Genomic DNA, 14,903 nt, shown 5'->3' with positions numbered 1-14,903 from the left:
TAAACAGTGAAACACTATTTGAAGGCGCTAAGTTATGATGTATAATTGTCTAAACTAAATTTTTGGTTGAACTTAAAGGTTGAGTGGTAGACCACTTTGTAATAAAATACATTATGCATGTACAATACATTTTTGACATATTTTCTTGATCGTGACATCAAGGTAAAATCTACATCGGGGTTGGAAATATAATTTACTTCAACCAGAAATGCTCATATGCGGGCAAAACTTACGAAAAGCGTGCGAAGCCGCGGGAAACAGCTAGTTTAATTATAAATATATACATAATGACAAAAATTGAATTTATGTATTCCAAGTTTTGCGAGGAAAGCTTGGAAAGTAGCTAACCAGTAAAGTTGCAGGCTATTACTTACTATTACTAACACTTTCTTAGGTATAAATACACTTTCTGTTAAAGCTATCAAAATTCGTTTATAAAAGTTTCATCAAACAATGACTGAAATAATAAAATCTAATGATTATTAAAATATTTTTTCTCATTTGATTAATGCATAATTGTGATAAAGTTATATAGTAAACAGAAGAGGAATGTACCGCCTCATTGGTCACTTGGGGAGTTCATATCCATGCACTCTCTTCCCCAGTCCTTAGTTGTATATTTTTCAGTGTGAGATACAAATGTGGACAAATCACATGGAGATTTGCAGAAAGGGATTTCCAGATCTTCAGGAATATTGGAGCTATTTGATAAACCATCAATTTTTAGAACCTAAAACCACAAAATAAAATTTCCATTAATATAGTAATAAACAAAATGGTGAAAATGAAAAATAAATTCAAATTAGTTTTTTGACAAAAAACTGGACCTGTATTGTATGTGATTGTTTAGATGCAGACCTAATATATTTTTGGATCCATTTTTGAAGATTTTTAACTTTATGGACTTTGAAGACTCTATGGCATTTTTAGCGGTCTGTTTGGAATTTGATTTGTAGCAGTTACAGGCAAGTCTCAGAATCAAAATCTGTACAATCCAATAGACATAGACAAATTATAAGGATACAGTTGCCTACAGAAATAGACAGTCCTACTTGTAAATATCACAACATGAATTGGGCAGTTCTCTTCAATCTTCAATAGAAATAGGTTTTGCATTTAAACAAGTAAACTAATTTTAGCGTAATTTTTTTAAGTGGCTCATTCCTCAATGGCATTGGCAGTGCTTAAAAATTGTTATACCTACATTAATTAAAACTGTTAAACTACTTTTTGTTTTTTCTAGTCTTGCATAGTTAAGTTTTTTTTGTTTGTTGTATAAAGATATTCCACTTAAGTCTTCTGTAAGCCAACATGTTTGTTAGGACTACTTACATTCATATTGCAAAAAGCCATTACATAATTAACTGTTAAAAGTAATGTGGCATAGTTTTTACTTGGTTTGAAATCAAGATCTGTGGGGCCATTTAAACCCTCAAAATGGGTGATTTAGTTTTTAGTGAGTAAATTGTTTCTGGATTCATGGTGGTAGGGGAGATGAAGAGCATCCTTTCATCATACATAGTGACCATTATGTTCCAAATTACGGGGTTTTAGCTATATATAGACTACAAATTATGATTCAATGGTAAATATTTTCTCAGGAAAATCAGTCAATCTCCGTATTTGTTTTGTGTATAAAGTAAATAGAACAGGTCAATTGAAATTTGTTGTATAAACTGAATTGAATTAATGAAAACAAATTTGTGCTGGTTAAATACTAGATAATACATCAGATTATACTATTTATATAGTCTCAAAAAAAATAACTTAAAACTAACTCTTAAAGTTTGTTTTAAAAACAGACATCAGAATGCCTTCCCACATAGATCTTGGGAAAGCCTATTGTAAATTGGGGACAGAGATACATTTTACTATTAAAATAAAACTTTCAGTTAATCACAACCTTATGATTCACTTTGGCATTCTATGAAAACAAATAAAAAGAATGTTTTTACCAATAAATTTAGTTTTTTTTTGTAAATTAAAAATTCTTATCAGAATTTTGTTAGAAGTGTTTTATTTAGAAGTTAAACAAATTCAATGACAGCCTTTAATCTCCTTGAAAAACAAGAATCCTTTAGTACAAGCTTAGTAGCTACAGGCTAATTTAATGTAGACATTATTTTAATTATCTTGGATAACACAATCAGAAGTCAATTGTCTTAATGTTTTTAGTCCTTTTCTTCATTACTAAAAAGGTTCATTAATAGGAGGATGCTGTAGGTCCTCCTAATAAAATATTTGAATAGCCCTAACTAACCCTTTGAAAGTGGTGGGTAATTTTAAAAATCCTAAAATACTTCAATTGACTGAGAAAATTTAGATTGATTAAATGTTGGACATGTTTGGTCCAGTGATAGCTGCTAAAAGTTTTGTTTACTGTCATTACAGCAATGTCTCATTCAAAGTGGCTGAAAAAGAAAATTGCGTGGAGAACAGCTGGTTATAAATGATCAGCCTTTTTGGTAACATTCAAAGATATTCCCTCTTACAAAATGTTTTCAGGTTCTTTTCATTACAACCCTGTTATGACAAGTGAAAATATCAAAGTTTGCGAAATAATAATTCTAACCATCTAACACTAAAAGAGTGGAAGTGTAAAAACTGTTATAAATCCCAAATGGGTAATTGAAAGTAATTATACTTTAAAGTGTACATGTTGGAAGGAACAAACATTTTACATCTGTGTTACTGAGATGGTGTGGAAGAGAGAACATTCATAGTCCTAACCGCAAGCCAGGTTTCATTCTATTTTAACTGTTATTTGTTAAAGAAAATCAGTGAAATTTAACTTAGGAAAAACAAACCTTTACTTCATGCTTAGACTGAAGAGCTTCGTTTGTATGAAGCTCAAATAAAAGTGTTGTACTAGACCATGGGATATTGCTGTCGTGGAGACCCACAGCAGCTAATAAGCAGAGTATTGTGATGTCATGTCCTACATGTAAAAGCATGTTAAGGTCTCCCTCCTGCTTGTCAGATTGTTGCTTCAATCTTCTCTGAAGCATCTCCACAATCTTGCCAAAGAACAGACCTGAAATATTGAAAATTTGTCCAAAAGTAATTTAAACCACAACCAATTCAAATGCTGCTTTGCTCAAATTAGTTGGATTATAAACTTAATATAAATGATCTTTTCTAGCTTAGCATCTATAGGTGATGCTTTCACTTTTTGAACTTCAAAATATTTTATTTCCTTATAGCTTCTTACAGATACAACATGACAGCTATGTGAATGACTTGCTACTGCCTATAAGAATGGCCCTATGTTATATTGAGTTTAACTGATAAATATTAGCAACCACTCTTAATATATTTTGTGGTGTAAATAAACTAAATTATTGAAGATGGCAGTACTATTAAGAGCTATGAGGCACCTTACAAGACTATTTCACAACCCACACATTACCCCAAATCTCATTTTAAAATATTTAATTTATCTTAATGACATCTCCACACACAGTGGACCATATACAACCGAAGATATGAATTAAAAAAAATTTCGACTACATACAGCCACGTTCAGCCTCACCAATACTTGAGGCTTATGTTTAGAATCTTTCAGTAGTCGTGCAATGGCTCTAAACACTGCAGCAGGTAGAATGTTCTCCAAAATATATTTATAATGCTATTTTAATGGTCAATTTTTAATTATTTGTGATTAGATGTTTATGTTGAAATTTACAAGAATAAATCACCTGGTTAACATCAAACATGTAATTTTTAAAAGTCCTCTCTTTATATGAAAATTTCTCAAATTTAAAACTGGAGTTATTAAAAAAATTGAGTGAGGATCAAGTAAAAATAAAAGTTAATTGATATTATGGGCTAAAAGATATCAATTAATAAAAGAATCCCATTAAACAGCAAGTTTATTATTCTTGAGTGTGGTATTAATATTGTAGTGAACTTGCAAACATATAATCTGAAAATGATTATTCATCAATGAAAACACAAGTATTGAAGTCGCTTAACACAGACAACAATGCATTTATCAAAAGTGCTGAGTACAACATATTCAAAGGAGACAGACCTTGCAGGTTAATGCATACACCACTACCAACTCTATAGTTATAAAAATCGTACTGTAACACTAAAAATACTACAAAAAATATGCAAATATACAAAAAGTGAAAATATGCAAAAACTTGAAAACTTGGTGATGCCTCAACAGTAAACATACTATTTCATACAAACCTAAACAGGTTAAGATGTTGAATAAAGTTACATTATATTAAGTTATATCTAAAGTTCTTAAAAGTATACAATGGGTTAAAAAAGTATAAAAAGAACAGCTTTCCTAATGATGGATCTATTATGATTATTAATGACACAGTAAAAGGGAACTTCTTAAGATTTATTGACAGGCAGAATATGATGGAAGCCAAATTTGATGAGATGTCAATTTTGATGAGGACCCCTCGTTGTTGCGCCTATTGATGTAGGTCAAATTTGATGCGAGTGTAAATTTGATGAGAGTCCCAGGTTATAACACCAATTTGCTATGTGTCACTCCCACGTTGGTTACGATAATTTTGCTGAAAGTCAGTTCTTTAGAATTATTCACTCACCATGTAGTTGTACGCGCCTTGTCACCAGTGGCACGTTGTTTATACCATGTTGTTCATCATAGTATCGGTCGCCATCTTGCCCACAATGCTAGCTTGCAGTGCTTTGATAATTTTAAAAGTCTAAACAATATCCCATCCTTGATTAAATTTCAATCTATATATATAAAAATGAAACTGTTCGTGTGTAACAGCATCACTCACAAACGGCTGGACGGATTCGCCTAATTTTTTTTTTAATTTGTTCGTCTTGATCTGTAGAAGGTTATAGGATACTTTTTATCCCTTTCCCGATTCAGGATTCCGCCCCACTGGTTACAGAAATACCCGTAAGAAATTCATTGCAGCAAAACATATGTTATTAAGTGAAAGAGTCTTTTCAAATTTTTAATCAGCTGTTCTTTGTAAACATATATAATGCGACAAAAAATATATTTATATATAATTTAATTACTACACATAGTTTTAAAGCATAGAGTAAGCTTAAGAGAAACGACAAATTTTGTTTAAACTGTTTCTGCAATCAGTGTTAAACATAGACTTTACTATCCAGATAATACAATTCAAATTTGACGTAAAAATTCACCTTTAACTGCAATATTTATTTAATATAAACCATGCTCATGCTTGATCAGAAGAGCAATGCAGATATCATAATTACTATCTTACGTTGGCTACAAATATAAAGAATGTTATTAAAATCAACCTTAGTTGTTTTTTTTTGACAGAAGTATCAGGAATGTGGTACATACCTTCATAATGCGCCCAAGAAGCTCACGAAGGAACGACTATCAATTATCTCAGCAATGTTTTAGAATGTGATAGAAAATGAATAAGTGAATATAGTGTACTGTTTTCAACGGGAAATTGCGTGCGAAGCCGCGGGAAACTTATTGAAATGCGCAGCGAAGCGCGCCGGGTCCGCTAGTATACTATACAACAGATCATTACTTTTCCCAGGAGAACTAACACAACCTCCTTGCTTCGAGTCTGATGGTAGAAGAACGAATCTCCGTATAATACGACGGATACTGATTCAAAACAACACTCATCACTTCTCTCGTTCAAATCAGCGTCTTCACGAATAAAATTTAATTTAATTCTTTCTTATAATTGTCACGTTTACTATAATTAATCAATTTAAGTATTTCTATTTTCTTTTTATTAATTTTTCAAAGCTTTTTATTTTAAATTTTTAAGCAACATGTGCTTTATGACGTCATAAATTTACAAGTCATTCATACCACAATTGGCTCTTCCGCGTAATTCTATTTAATGTTTTTGTAAAACACGAATTTTGGTTATGTTTACTTCATTTTAATTAATCAAATCTTTTTCCCGTATAAAGTTCAAATAAATTCTTCTTCGTTATTAAATAAATCTCAATTCCGACAACATGTGATTTCACTGATGTCACAGTCTGCCAATTCATTGACGTCACAGTCTGCCAATTCCCCGCGAATATTTCAAATGTCGTAATTTGACCTGTTACACAATTGAGTGAGGATCAAGTTAAAAATAAAAGTTAATTGATATTATGGGCTAAAAGATATAAATTAATAAAAGAATCCCATTACACAGCAAGTTTATTATTCTTGAGTGTGGTATTAATATTGTAGTGAACTTGCAAACATATAATCTGAAAATGATTATTCATCAATGAAAACACAAGTATTGAAGTCGCTTAACACAGACAACAATGCATTTATCAAAAGTGCTGAGTACAACATATTCAAAGGAGACAGACCTTGCAGGTTAATGCATACACCACTACCAACTCTATAGTTATAAAAATCGTACTGTAACACTAAAAATACTACAAAAAATATGCAAATATACAAAAAGTGAAAATATGCAAAAACTTGAAACTTGGTGATGCCTCAACAGTAAACATACTATTTCATACAAACCTAAACAGGTTAAGATGTTGAATAAAGTTACATTATATTAAGTTATATCTAAAGTTCTTAAAAGTATACAATGGGTTAAAAAAGTATAAAAGAACAGCTTTCCTAATGATGGATCTATTATGATTATTAATGACACAGTAAAAGGGAACTTCTTAAGATTATTGACAGGCAGAATAAAGAAGTAAATATTAAATGTTGTATATAACAACTGGGTCAATTGATAGAAGATAGTCTTAATATATGTAATATAATAATCATTTCATGTACCAGGAAAGATAAAACATTTGTTCAATACACCAGAATGTAAACAAAATCTTCACTCATAACCTAAATGCATGAAGCTGCAGTGGCAATTAGTTTTTATGGAAGTTCAAGCTGCAGAAATGTTTAAATACAGAGCTGAAAGATTGCAGATTTAAAAGTTATAACAACTTGAGAAAATAAGTAAAGATACATGTTGGATAGTTCTCACTAAATAAGCTCTATAAAAAACTATATAAATTGAAAACAATTATTTTACTGAAAATTAGTTAAAGTAATTTACCATTAAGTATTTTGATCATTTTGACATTCTTCATGGTTGTGTCTCGTACCATTTTGCTAACTAGAGGTAACATTTTAGGCAGAAAAATGTCTTCTGCCCAGTTTGGAAGTGTTAATCCATTTTCTGTCTGAAACAGTTTACCCATTTGATTCTATGATTGTGTGGTTCCCTAAAATATGTATAGTGTGTTTTAATCACATAAACAAATATCTACAAGTATCAAGATTACACTTGTCATTTTAATGGATCTTCACTAAAAGAATTGGCATGGATATTTTGTACATTGATTCTTAAACTTGGGCCAAATATTGATGCCAGGGTGATTGATACCTGTGCAGTATGTGTAGCTGTTGTACTAACTTAAAACATTTTTTTGTCTCAAAAAAACGTGTTTGTGTGTATTTATCTATATGTAACAACTGAAGTATATTTATGATGTGATGTTACCTACTTACAGAAGAGTATGTCTGCAAATAATGGGAATTTTATGTGACAGTAAATTGTGATTCTATTGGACATTTTTGTTGATTGAAATTTTGCATTTTTTTATTAATCTTGTTGGATTTGTATGTTAACAGCCTATAAATAGTAAATATTTAATCAAATCCATTAAATTGGTTCTTCTAAAAATATTTAGTTTTGACTAAAAACATGGTATTTTTAGTCAATAAACCCGTATATTTACAAGAATAAAATCTAATTGGGTATTTACAAACATATATTTAAATGTTTGGTCTAAATCAGTCTTTTTGACATGACCGATGATAATCTCACTCATACATAACTCAGGACATTAAGAGCCAGCTGTACTAGCGGCCATCTCGATTGTAGTTCTTTGAGAAGAGTGTTAAAGCTCAAACACTTTTGTGCTCTAATTTTTGGCAGTTTGAAAAATTATGGTGTATGTTTTATTTTAAATGTACAAAATAAATATGCATCCAAATGCTATTTAATTTTTTCAATATTTTAATTACTTTTTCATGAAGAATTTTAAACCTTTTGTTCTTCATCGTTGTAATACTAAAAAAGACTACAAAAAATTTAAAATTGTTTAGATGTATATTAGTGATATTTTTAAAATGAGATATCTGCCATAAATTCACAAACAACGAGGGTGTAAAAGTATTTGAAGTTTAACATGTTCTATTGGGAAAAACTCAAGATCGTTTTACTTCAGCTGGCTCTTACAAATAAAACTCAATTATACTTAGCCTAAAACAGATCCTTCCACTAAGAGCCAAATTATCTTATAATAAGTACAGAGTACTGATAATAAAGCCTCACTGAAGCTGCTAGGTTGTGGAAGAGTAGAAACATCTGCGAGGGGAAGGACATGTTCACACCACTCCCTGCAGTTATTGCTGCATAGATATCTGCGTAATGATTGGCTGTGTACTGGTCCTGAAGAATTGACTGTGAAATATTCTGCTCATGCCAGTATCGAGGACATTTTGTCGGGTCTAGAGTCAACTGTATTAAAACATAAATGTGTATTAAAATTATCTGTATTAAATCACTAACAGATTTGACATATGTACCTTGTATTTCAGCTAAGCAAATATATATAATATACACTGATAAATTGCACTCCTACTCAGCTCTCAGTAGCTTGCCTTCAAAATTATAATTTAACAAAAGACAGTTCAATTTTAATTTGTTAAAACAATATATATTTCATAAACATTTTTATTGCTTAAGGAATGTATGATTAAATAAAAACTAAATACTGTTCACAAAATAAATGTAACCAGTTCTTCATGCATTTCATAAAATCCTTCTCTTTGTTACTAATATAATGATTGAGTCAGTAGTATACTTGTAAGGAAACTGTTGATTTTAATTTTTATAGAAAATAAGGATACACACCACCAATTACAACCATCATCCATCAATATTAAAATCATAAAATGTTTATGAATTCAAGTGTTTATGAATATATTTGGTAATTATTGACCTAGACATACTGGTGTAGCTGCTTAGGAGCAAATACTAACCAACCTCTGCAGTTAGGAAGACAGCTATTAACTTTTATATTATGCCAGCATGCAAATGAAAAATTATTAATGACAAGTTACTGTATTAATAGTAGATAATAGATCCAGTTGCAAAATAACAATATACTACTCTAATATCAGCAAAAAGTAAAATTACTAACTAGGTTAGACTTTAAACAACATGTGTGTATATGTGTTTGTGTGTGAGTGTGTGTACAAGAGGAAACCGCAAAGATGAAACTCTAAAAACAAAAACAGTATATCTATTAAATGATAAATACTAAACCTCTAACAACAACAATATAAATATAAACTTATATGGTAACTAAAATATTACCAAAGGAATCAGCCCAGGCATAAGTAACAATTAATTACGCTGTAGAAAGAGAACTAAATGTAAATAGTATAACAATAATATAAATATAACAATAATAAAAACTATACACAAGGCAGATGCCGTGCATTAACAACAAAGATTACTATAAAATGTCACTTAATAGCGCAATGACAACACTGCAACATTGTTCTTAAAGATTTCCATGGATGAGCCGAAAAAATCAATGGTAGAACATAATTCATTTCCCGTCCTTATTAACTTTAGAATGGTGCTGCAGTACTGGTAGTTTATTCATAAGTGGCACCTGGCAAACAATTGGCAATGACGAGCAGTACAAGAAACGAGGAAGTCAATTTGGTGGAGTATCTGGGCAGTCAACAGGCCGTTTAGAAGCTTGAACAGAAATATTGTGTCCATCATAGCTCTTCGGCTAGGAAGCCGCAACAGAAGCTGCATCGCCTGAAGGTCAACATCCATATATTGGTAGCCCTGTCTCACACCGACCATTCTGCAGAACTGCCACTCCACTCCATCAAAAGAAGCAATCTGTCCCACCTGATAGGGTGACCAAACTACAGAAGAGAACTCCAAAACGGGTTGGACAAGAGACACAGGGAGTCCTGATAGCTTTGAACCCAAGAAAGTAATGGGCCTGTGACACCAAGAGCTTGAAGCTTTCCCAGCAGGTGAGGACGGCTGACCTTAATCGAAAGCTTTGCTAAAATCGAGATAAATGAAGTCTAATTGGTTTCCATTTAAGAAAGCAGGGAGGATTCTGTTGGCAAAATTCACCTAGTTAGATGTGATAGACCTTCCAGGTCGGAAACCATGGTGTTGAGGGACTATTACGCTTCTGAATGCAAAAGACATACGATCCAGCACAATTTTTTCAAACATTTTTGCCATGGTAGACTGAATGACTATGGTCCTGTAACTCTTCATGCTTGTTCGGGTATCAGACTTATGTATTGGGACGAGGAAACCTGTCTTAAGATCGGCCTTACTGTAAAAAATAATCTTCATAAGCCCTGGTTTGTCCCTGATCTGCTTCCCGATTCTCAGTACTTTCACATTATTTTCTGTATCTGGGGAGACAATCTGCAACAACTTATCTACAAGACCCTTGTCATATGATATTCTTAATTTTGATTCAGGATTTCTCAACTCTGGGATGTTATATACCAAAATATTGTTGGCCTTTCTTGTTCTATCGTTTATTTAACCAATTAGGTCCTCAGGTATACTGACAACTGACTTGACCCTCAATACCATCTAACATTTTCAACAGTCCTAAGCCTGGGCTCAATTCACCAATTGTTTTGCGAAGCTCCTCAAGTTCACCTCTTATTTAATCAATACTGCCACTGACTGTTGCTAGATCATTTTTAGTAGGAAGATCTGCTAGATAACATTGCCATAGTTTGTTTGAGTTGGTTGCATATTTTTTATAAATAGAATCCAACATCCTGACAAACAATGCATGAAACCATCTAGTGCATGGTATATCATACTGGATCCCTTTTTCAGAATTCAGAAATGTTTCCATGCAAATAGAGCAAATAGTCTTTGAAAAATTAGAGGCCATTGCTTAATACTATACATAAATGTTAAAGCAAATCTACAGATAGCTACTTGATCCAACACCTGCGAAGAGCTCTCAGCACACGTAAGAAAACAATAGATATCTAGAGTATTAATTACGATTGTATGAATGAGTAATAATTAAGACAGTTGAAAAATCTCCAATAAATATCAATAGATTTTACCAAACTAAACAAACAGTTTGGACAAAATATATAGAAGAATGGCTATGAAGTCTACGTTGATGCAGATACTGGATGACTAGTATTTATGAACATGCAGACTACATGAATAATATATGCTTCCACGATACATGCACACAAAAATATACCAAGGCTGCATGCATATGATGACATTTTTGTATCCTCCACATGATATATCCTCAGCAAATATCTTGCCTCATGATACAATCACATTTTTGTTCAATAAATTGGATTTCATATCAGTGTTTGAATAGTAAAAGTTTACACACTCAGTGTCAGATAAAATCACCATAAAATTATATTGGGTGTCTTGAGATAATTAGGCTACATGTGTTAACTTAATATGTGACATGTTAAAATCTCTTATGAGTATAATGAGTTTGTTTACAACTCTATCTATTCTTTAATTTTTTCATTGCCATCATGTTTATCCATAAGACCAATATAAAAACATTCACTGACGCTCAGCTAAATTTCAAGGAGTGATATGCACCATAATTGAATTCAGTGTCCCTCATATATTAATGGAGCTTCATGCACAATTTCAAGTCTATAGGTCACTTTGTTTTCAAGATAACATACAGACAGACAAAAGTGAAATTTTTCCAGTCCCAATATTGATAGGTTTCACTAACTCTCAGTCAATTATTTTTTATATAAGTAATATATACAGTATCTGCTTTGATGTAATGTTTATATTATTGTTTTCCATTTTTCTAAAGGTTCATTTGTAAAGGGTTTTTTTTGTTTTGGATTACATTGTCTTTTTTTATTTTGTTTGCTGTTTGTATTGACTAGGTATGATAACCGTAACTTACCTTAGCCAATGGTACATCAAAATGTTACAGCAATAAAATATTATTATTTTTATTATGTAATCTGTGATGATAATACTACTAATGCTGTAATACTAGAATTCAGTACATTACACTGCTTTAACCTATATGTGACAGTTTTAATTCCTATTCAACATGCCATTTTAAAATTTTTCTTTCGCTCTCTTTGAAATTCCCTTAAAATACTTGTTTTAGGAATAAATAATTAATAATATAAATCAATAAAACACTATTTATCAGTTTTTGTGCTTAGGCAGCTAGGTTCATAAAACCAAATAACGTAAACTTCATCACTCTACAATTTCAGATTTTTTAGTACAACAAAGGTCAAATTATGGCTTTTTTCTAAATATGATTTTGTAATCTTTCTTTGATAAAATTATATTTATTGAAATAAAATTACGTCTTTTCAAAAAACAAAAGTAGAATAAGAAATACAAACATTGTTGTCTTAAATGATTTTAAAATCTGTTTATGCAAAGATTTACAAATCCTTAATACGTTTTAGTATTAAAACACAGGAGGTAAACTATCACATTTTTTCACAAACAACATATTGGATATGTGACATTAATTCATTGTAAAGGAAATCCTCTTAACAAATAAGTTGGACAAAAAATTAGAGCTTTGTAGAAGATTCAGTATTGACAAATTTTGCCCACACTTAAACTTAATTTCAATGTATATTTTTTAATGTCTGTTAAATTAAAGATAATTTTGTAACGGGTATGTTTTGAAGAGAAAAGTATACAAGAAGTTATACCAAAATTACTGTTCCAAAAAACATTATAAACATGTACCGGTTTTGTTGAACACATATTTATAACATCCTGAAACTAAACTTATTAATTCTATTTATTTTGTATTGTGATGATTAAAAATATTATACATTACATATTTCATGATTTACTAATAAACTTACCAAAGCCTTGTCTAGTAGATTCGGGTATATCGGAACAGGCTGCCAGGGAATTTCAGGGTTCCACAGTTGGTGTGCCTGCGGAGGGTAAAGTCCTGCCAGTAGGGTGGCAGCACTAGCCATTGTCCTGTCTACTAGAGTTGACTGTATCATCACTTTACTGTTCTCATACAGAGCACTGAGGTAGCCGTGATACAAGTGACGCAACTTTTGACCCACTCTGTGCATCTGACGCTTTCCTACCTTGTACAGTGATCCAGAGTGTTATGTGGAGTTACAAATAAATTGAATTGAACAATAAATATTGTTGACACACTATCTCGTTCTATTTTTTTCCATGTAAATGAAAGTTATTATTATCAAATTAATTTGATAATTTGTACATTTTGTACAATAACACCAACATTATTGTTCTATTTCTTCATCAGCACACTTGCCACCAGAACCTTAAGCAGTGAAGTATTATAGAGGTAATAATATACCAAGCCACTGTGCTGGTCAGTAACCAAGGTGTTAAAAACAATTTTCTTAACTTTTAAATCTATATATATAAAAATGAATGTTTGTATGTTTGTCCTTTATGGAATCGTGAACTATTGGACCGATCATGATGAAAATTTGTACGTATATGTATTTTTCCACGGAGAAGGTTTATAAGCTATGCCCATCCCTTTCCCGATTCAGGATTCCGCCCCACTGGTTACAGAAATACCCATAAGAAATGCATTGCAGCAAACATATGTTAACGTCTTTTCAAATTTTTAATCAGCTGTTCTTTGTAAACATATATTACACTTATAGTTTTAAAGCATAGAGTAAGCTTAAGAGAAACGACAAATTTTGTTTAAACTGTTTTTGCAATCACTGTTAAACATAGACTTTACTATCCAGATAATACAATTCAAATTTGACGTAAAAATTCACCTTTAACTGCAATATTTATTTAATATAAACCATGCTCATGCTTGATCAGAAGAGTAATGCAGATATCATAATTACTATCTTACGTTGGCTACAAATATAAAGAATGTTATAAAATCAACCTTAGTTGTTTTTTTTGACAGAAGTATGGTTCTCAAAACTCCGTGTGTACATATTCTCTCGATCGAGACAACAAAGCAAGCTCAATCGTGGCATCGGAGATATAACTAATTTAATCTAAAATTTATTATAGTAAAAAAAAAAATTTACTAAGTAATATAAGGACTTCGGTTCTTAAGATTTGCGTGCGAAGCCGTGGGTAACAGCTAGATAGAGGCAGGAATATGGTACATACCTTCATAATACGCCCAAGAGGCTCACGATGGAACGACTATCAATTATCTCAGCAATGTTTAGAATGTGATAGAAAAAGAATAAGTGAATATAGTGTACTGTTTTCAACGGGAAATTGCGTGCGAAGCCGCGGGCAACTTTTGCAAAAAATTATTGAAATGCGCAGCAAAGCGCGCCGGGCCCGCTAGTTTTCATATAAATATTGATAGTACAATGATTCAACAAGAATTGATATAAAGTCAAGAAACCATTATCACAACCTATTTAAGCTATTATAAAAATTCTGTGCCATTATTATTATCATTGTAAAATAAATTTAAGTAAAAAAATGTTAATAAGTATTAAAAAATTGTATTAGTTACTTAAATTTTGTTACAGATATACAAAATGAACTAAATAGACATTCATGCTTAGGCTCAATAATTTTGTACTCAATCTAATTTAAAATGAGACGATATTTAGTACTTTTAGTTTATTAAACATTTAGTTTTTAAGTTAAATTATGTTTTATAAAATGTGTTTTCAGCCAAAAGAAGCAAAAACCTTCCCAATATATTTTTAGTTTTTCCAAAGCCCTTTTTATTTATAGGTTATTGGGCTTTACGCTTATATTAAAGGGCTATTATGTTAAATACAGTTTTGAGTAGGGAATTCCTTTAAACTAATACATTTACAGGGTAAATGAAGGATTTATTTTATACAATTTTGAAAATTATAAGGCAATGTAATAGCAGTA

General features: G+C 31.2%; 1 protein-coding gene across 1 annotated transcript in view; it reads right to left on the bottom strand.

The window, feature by feature from the left end:
* Positions 1 to 476: 476 nt before the first annotated feature.
* LOC124354308 (lysosomal acid phosphatase-like) overlaps positions 477 to 14,903 on the bottom strand; it is a 16,071-nt gene continuing 1,644 nt past the window's right edge. The window contains exons 3-7 of the mRNA XM_046804663.1: positions 12,896 to 13,135; positions 8,307 to 8,492; positions 7,023 to 7,149; positions 2,808 to 3,034; positions 477 to 730 (exon numbers count right to left, since the gene is read on the bottom strand). Of these exons, the coding sequence (XP_046660619.1) occupies positions 560 to 730; positions 2,808 to 3,034; positions 7,023 to 7,149; positions 8,307 to 8,492; positions 12,896 to 13,135 (951 nt within the window). The 3' untranslated portion in view covers positions 477 to 559. The remainder of the gene's footprint in view (positions 731 to 2,807; positions 3,035 to 7,022; positions 7,150 to 8,306; positions 8,493 to 12,895; positions 13,136 to 14,903) is intronic.

Source organism: Homalodisca vitripennis, chromosome 2 (assembly GCF_021130785.1).
Source record: "Homalodisca vitripennis isolate AUS2020 chromosome 2, UT_GWSS_2.1, whole genome shotgun sequence".
Classification (NCBI taxonomy): domain Eukaryota; kingdom Metazoa; phylum Arthropoda; class Insecta; order Hemiptera; family Cicadellidae; genus Homalodisca; species Homalodisca vitripennis.
The sequence above is the reverse complement of the archived record's forward strand: the minus strand, read 5'-3'. Positions and strand labels throughout refer to the sequence as shown.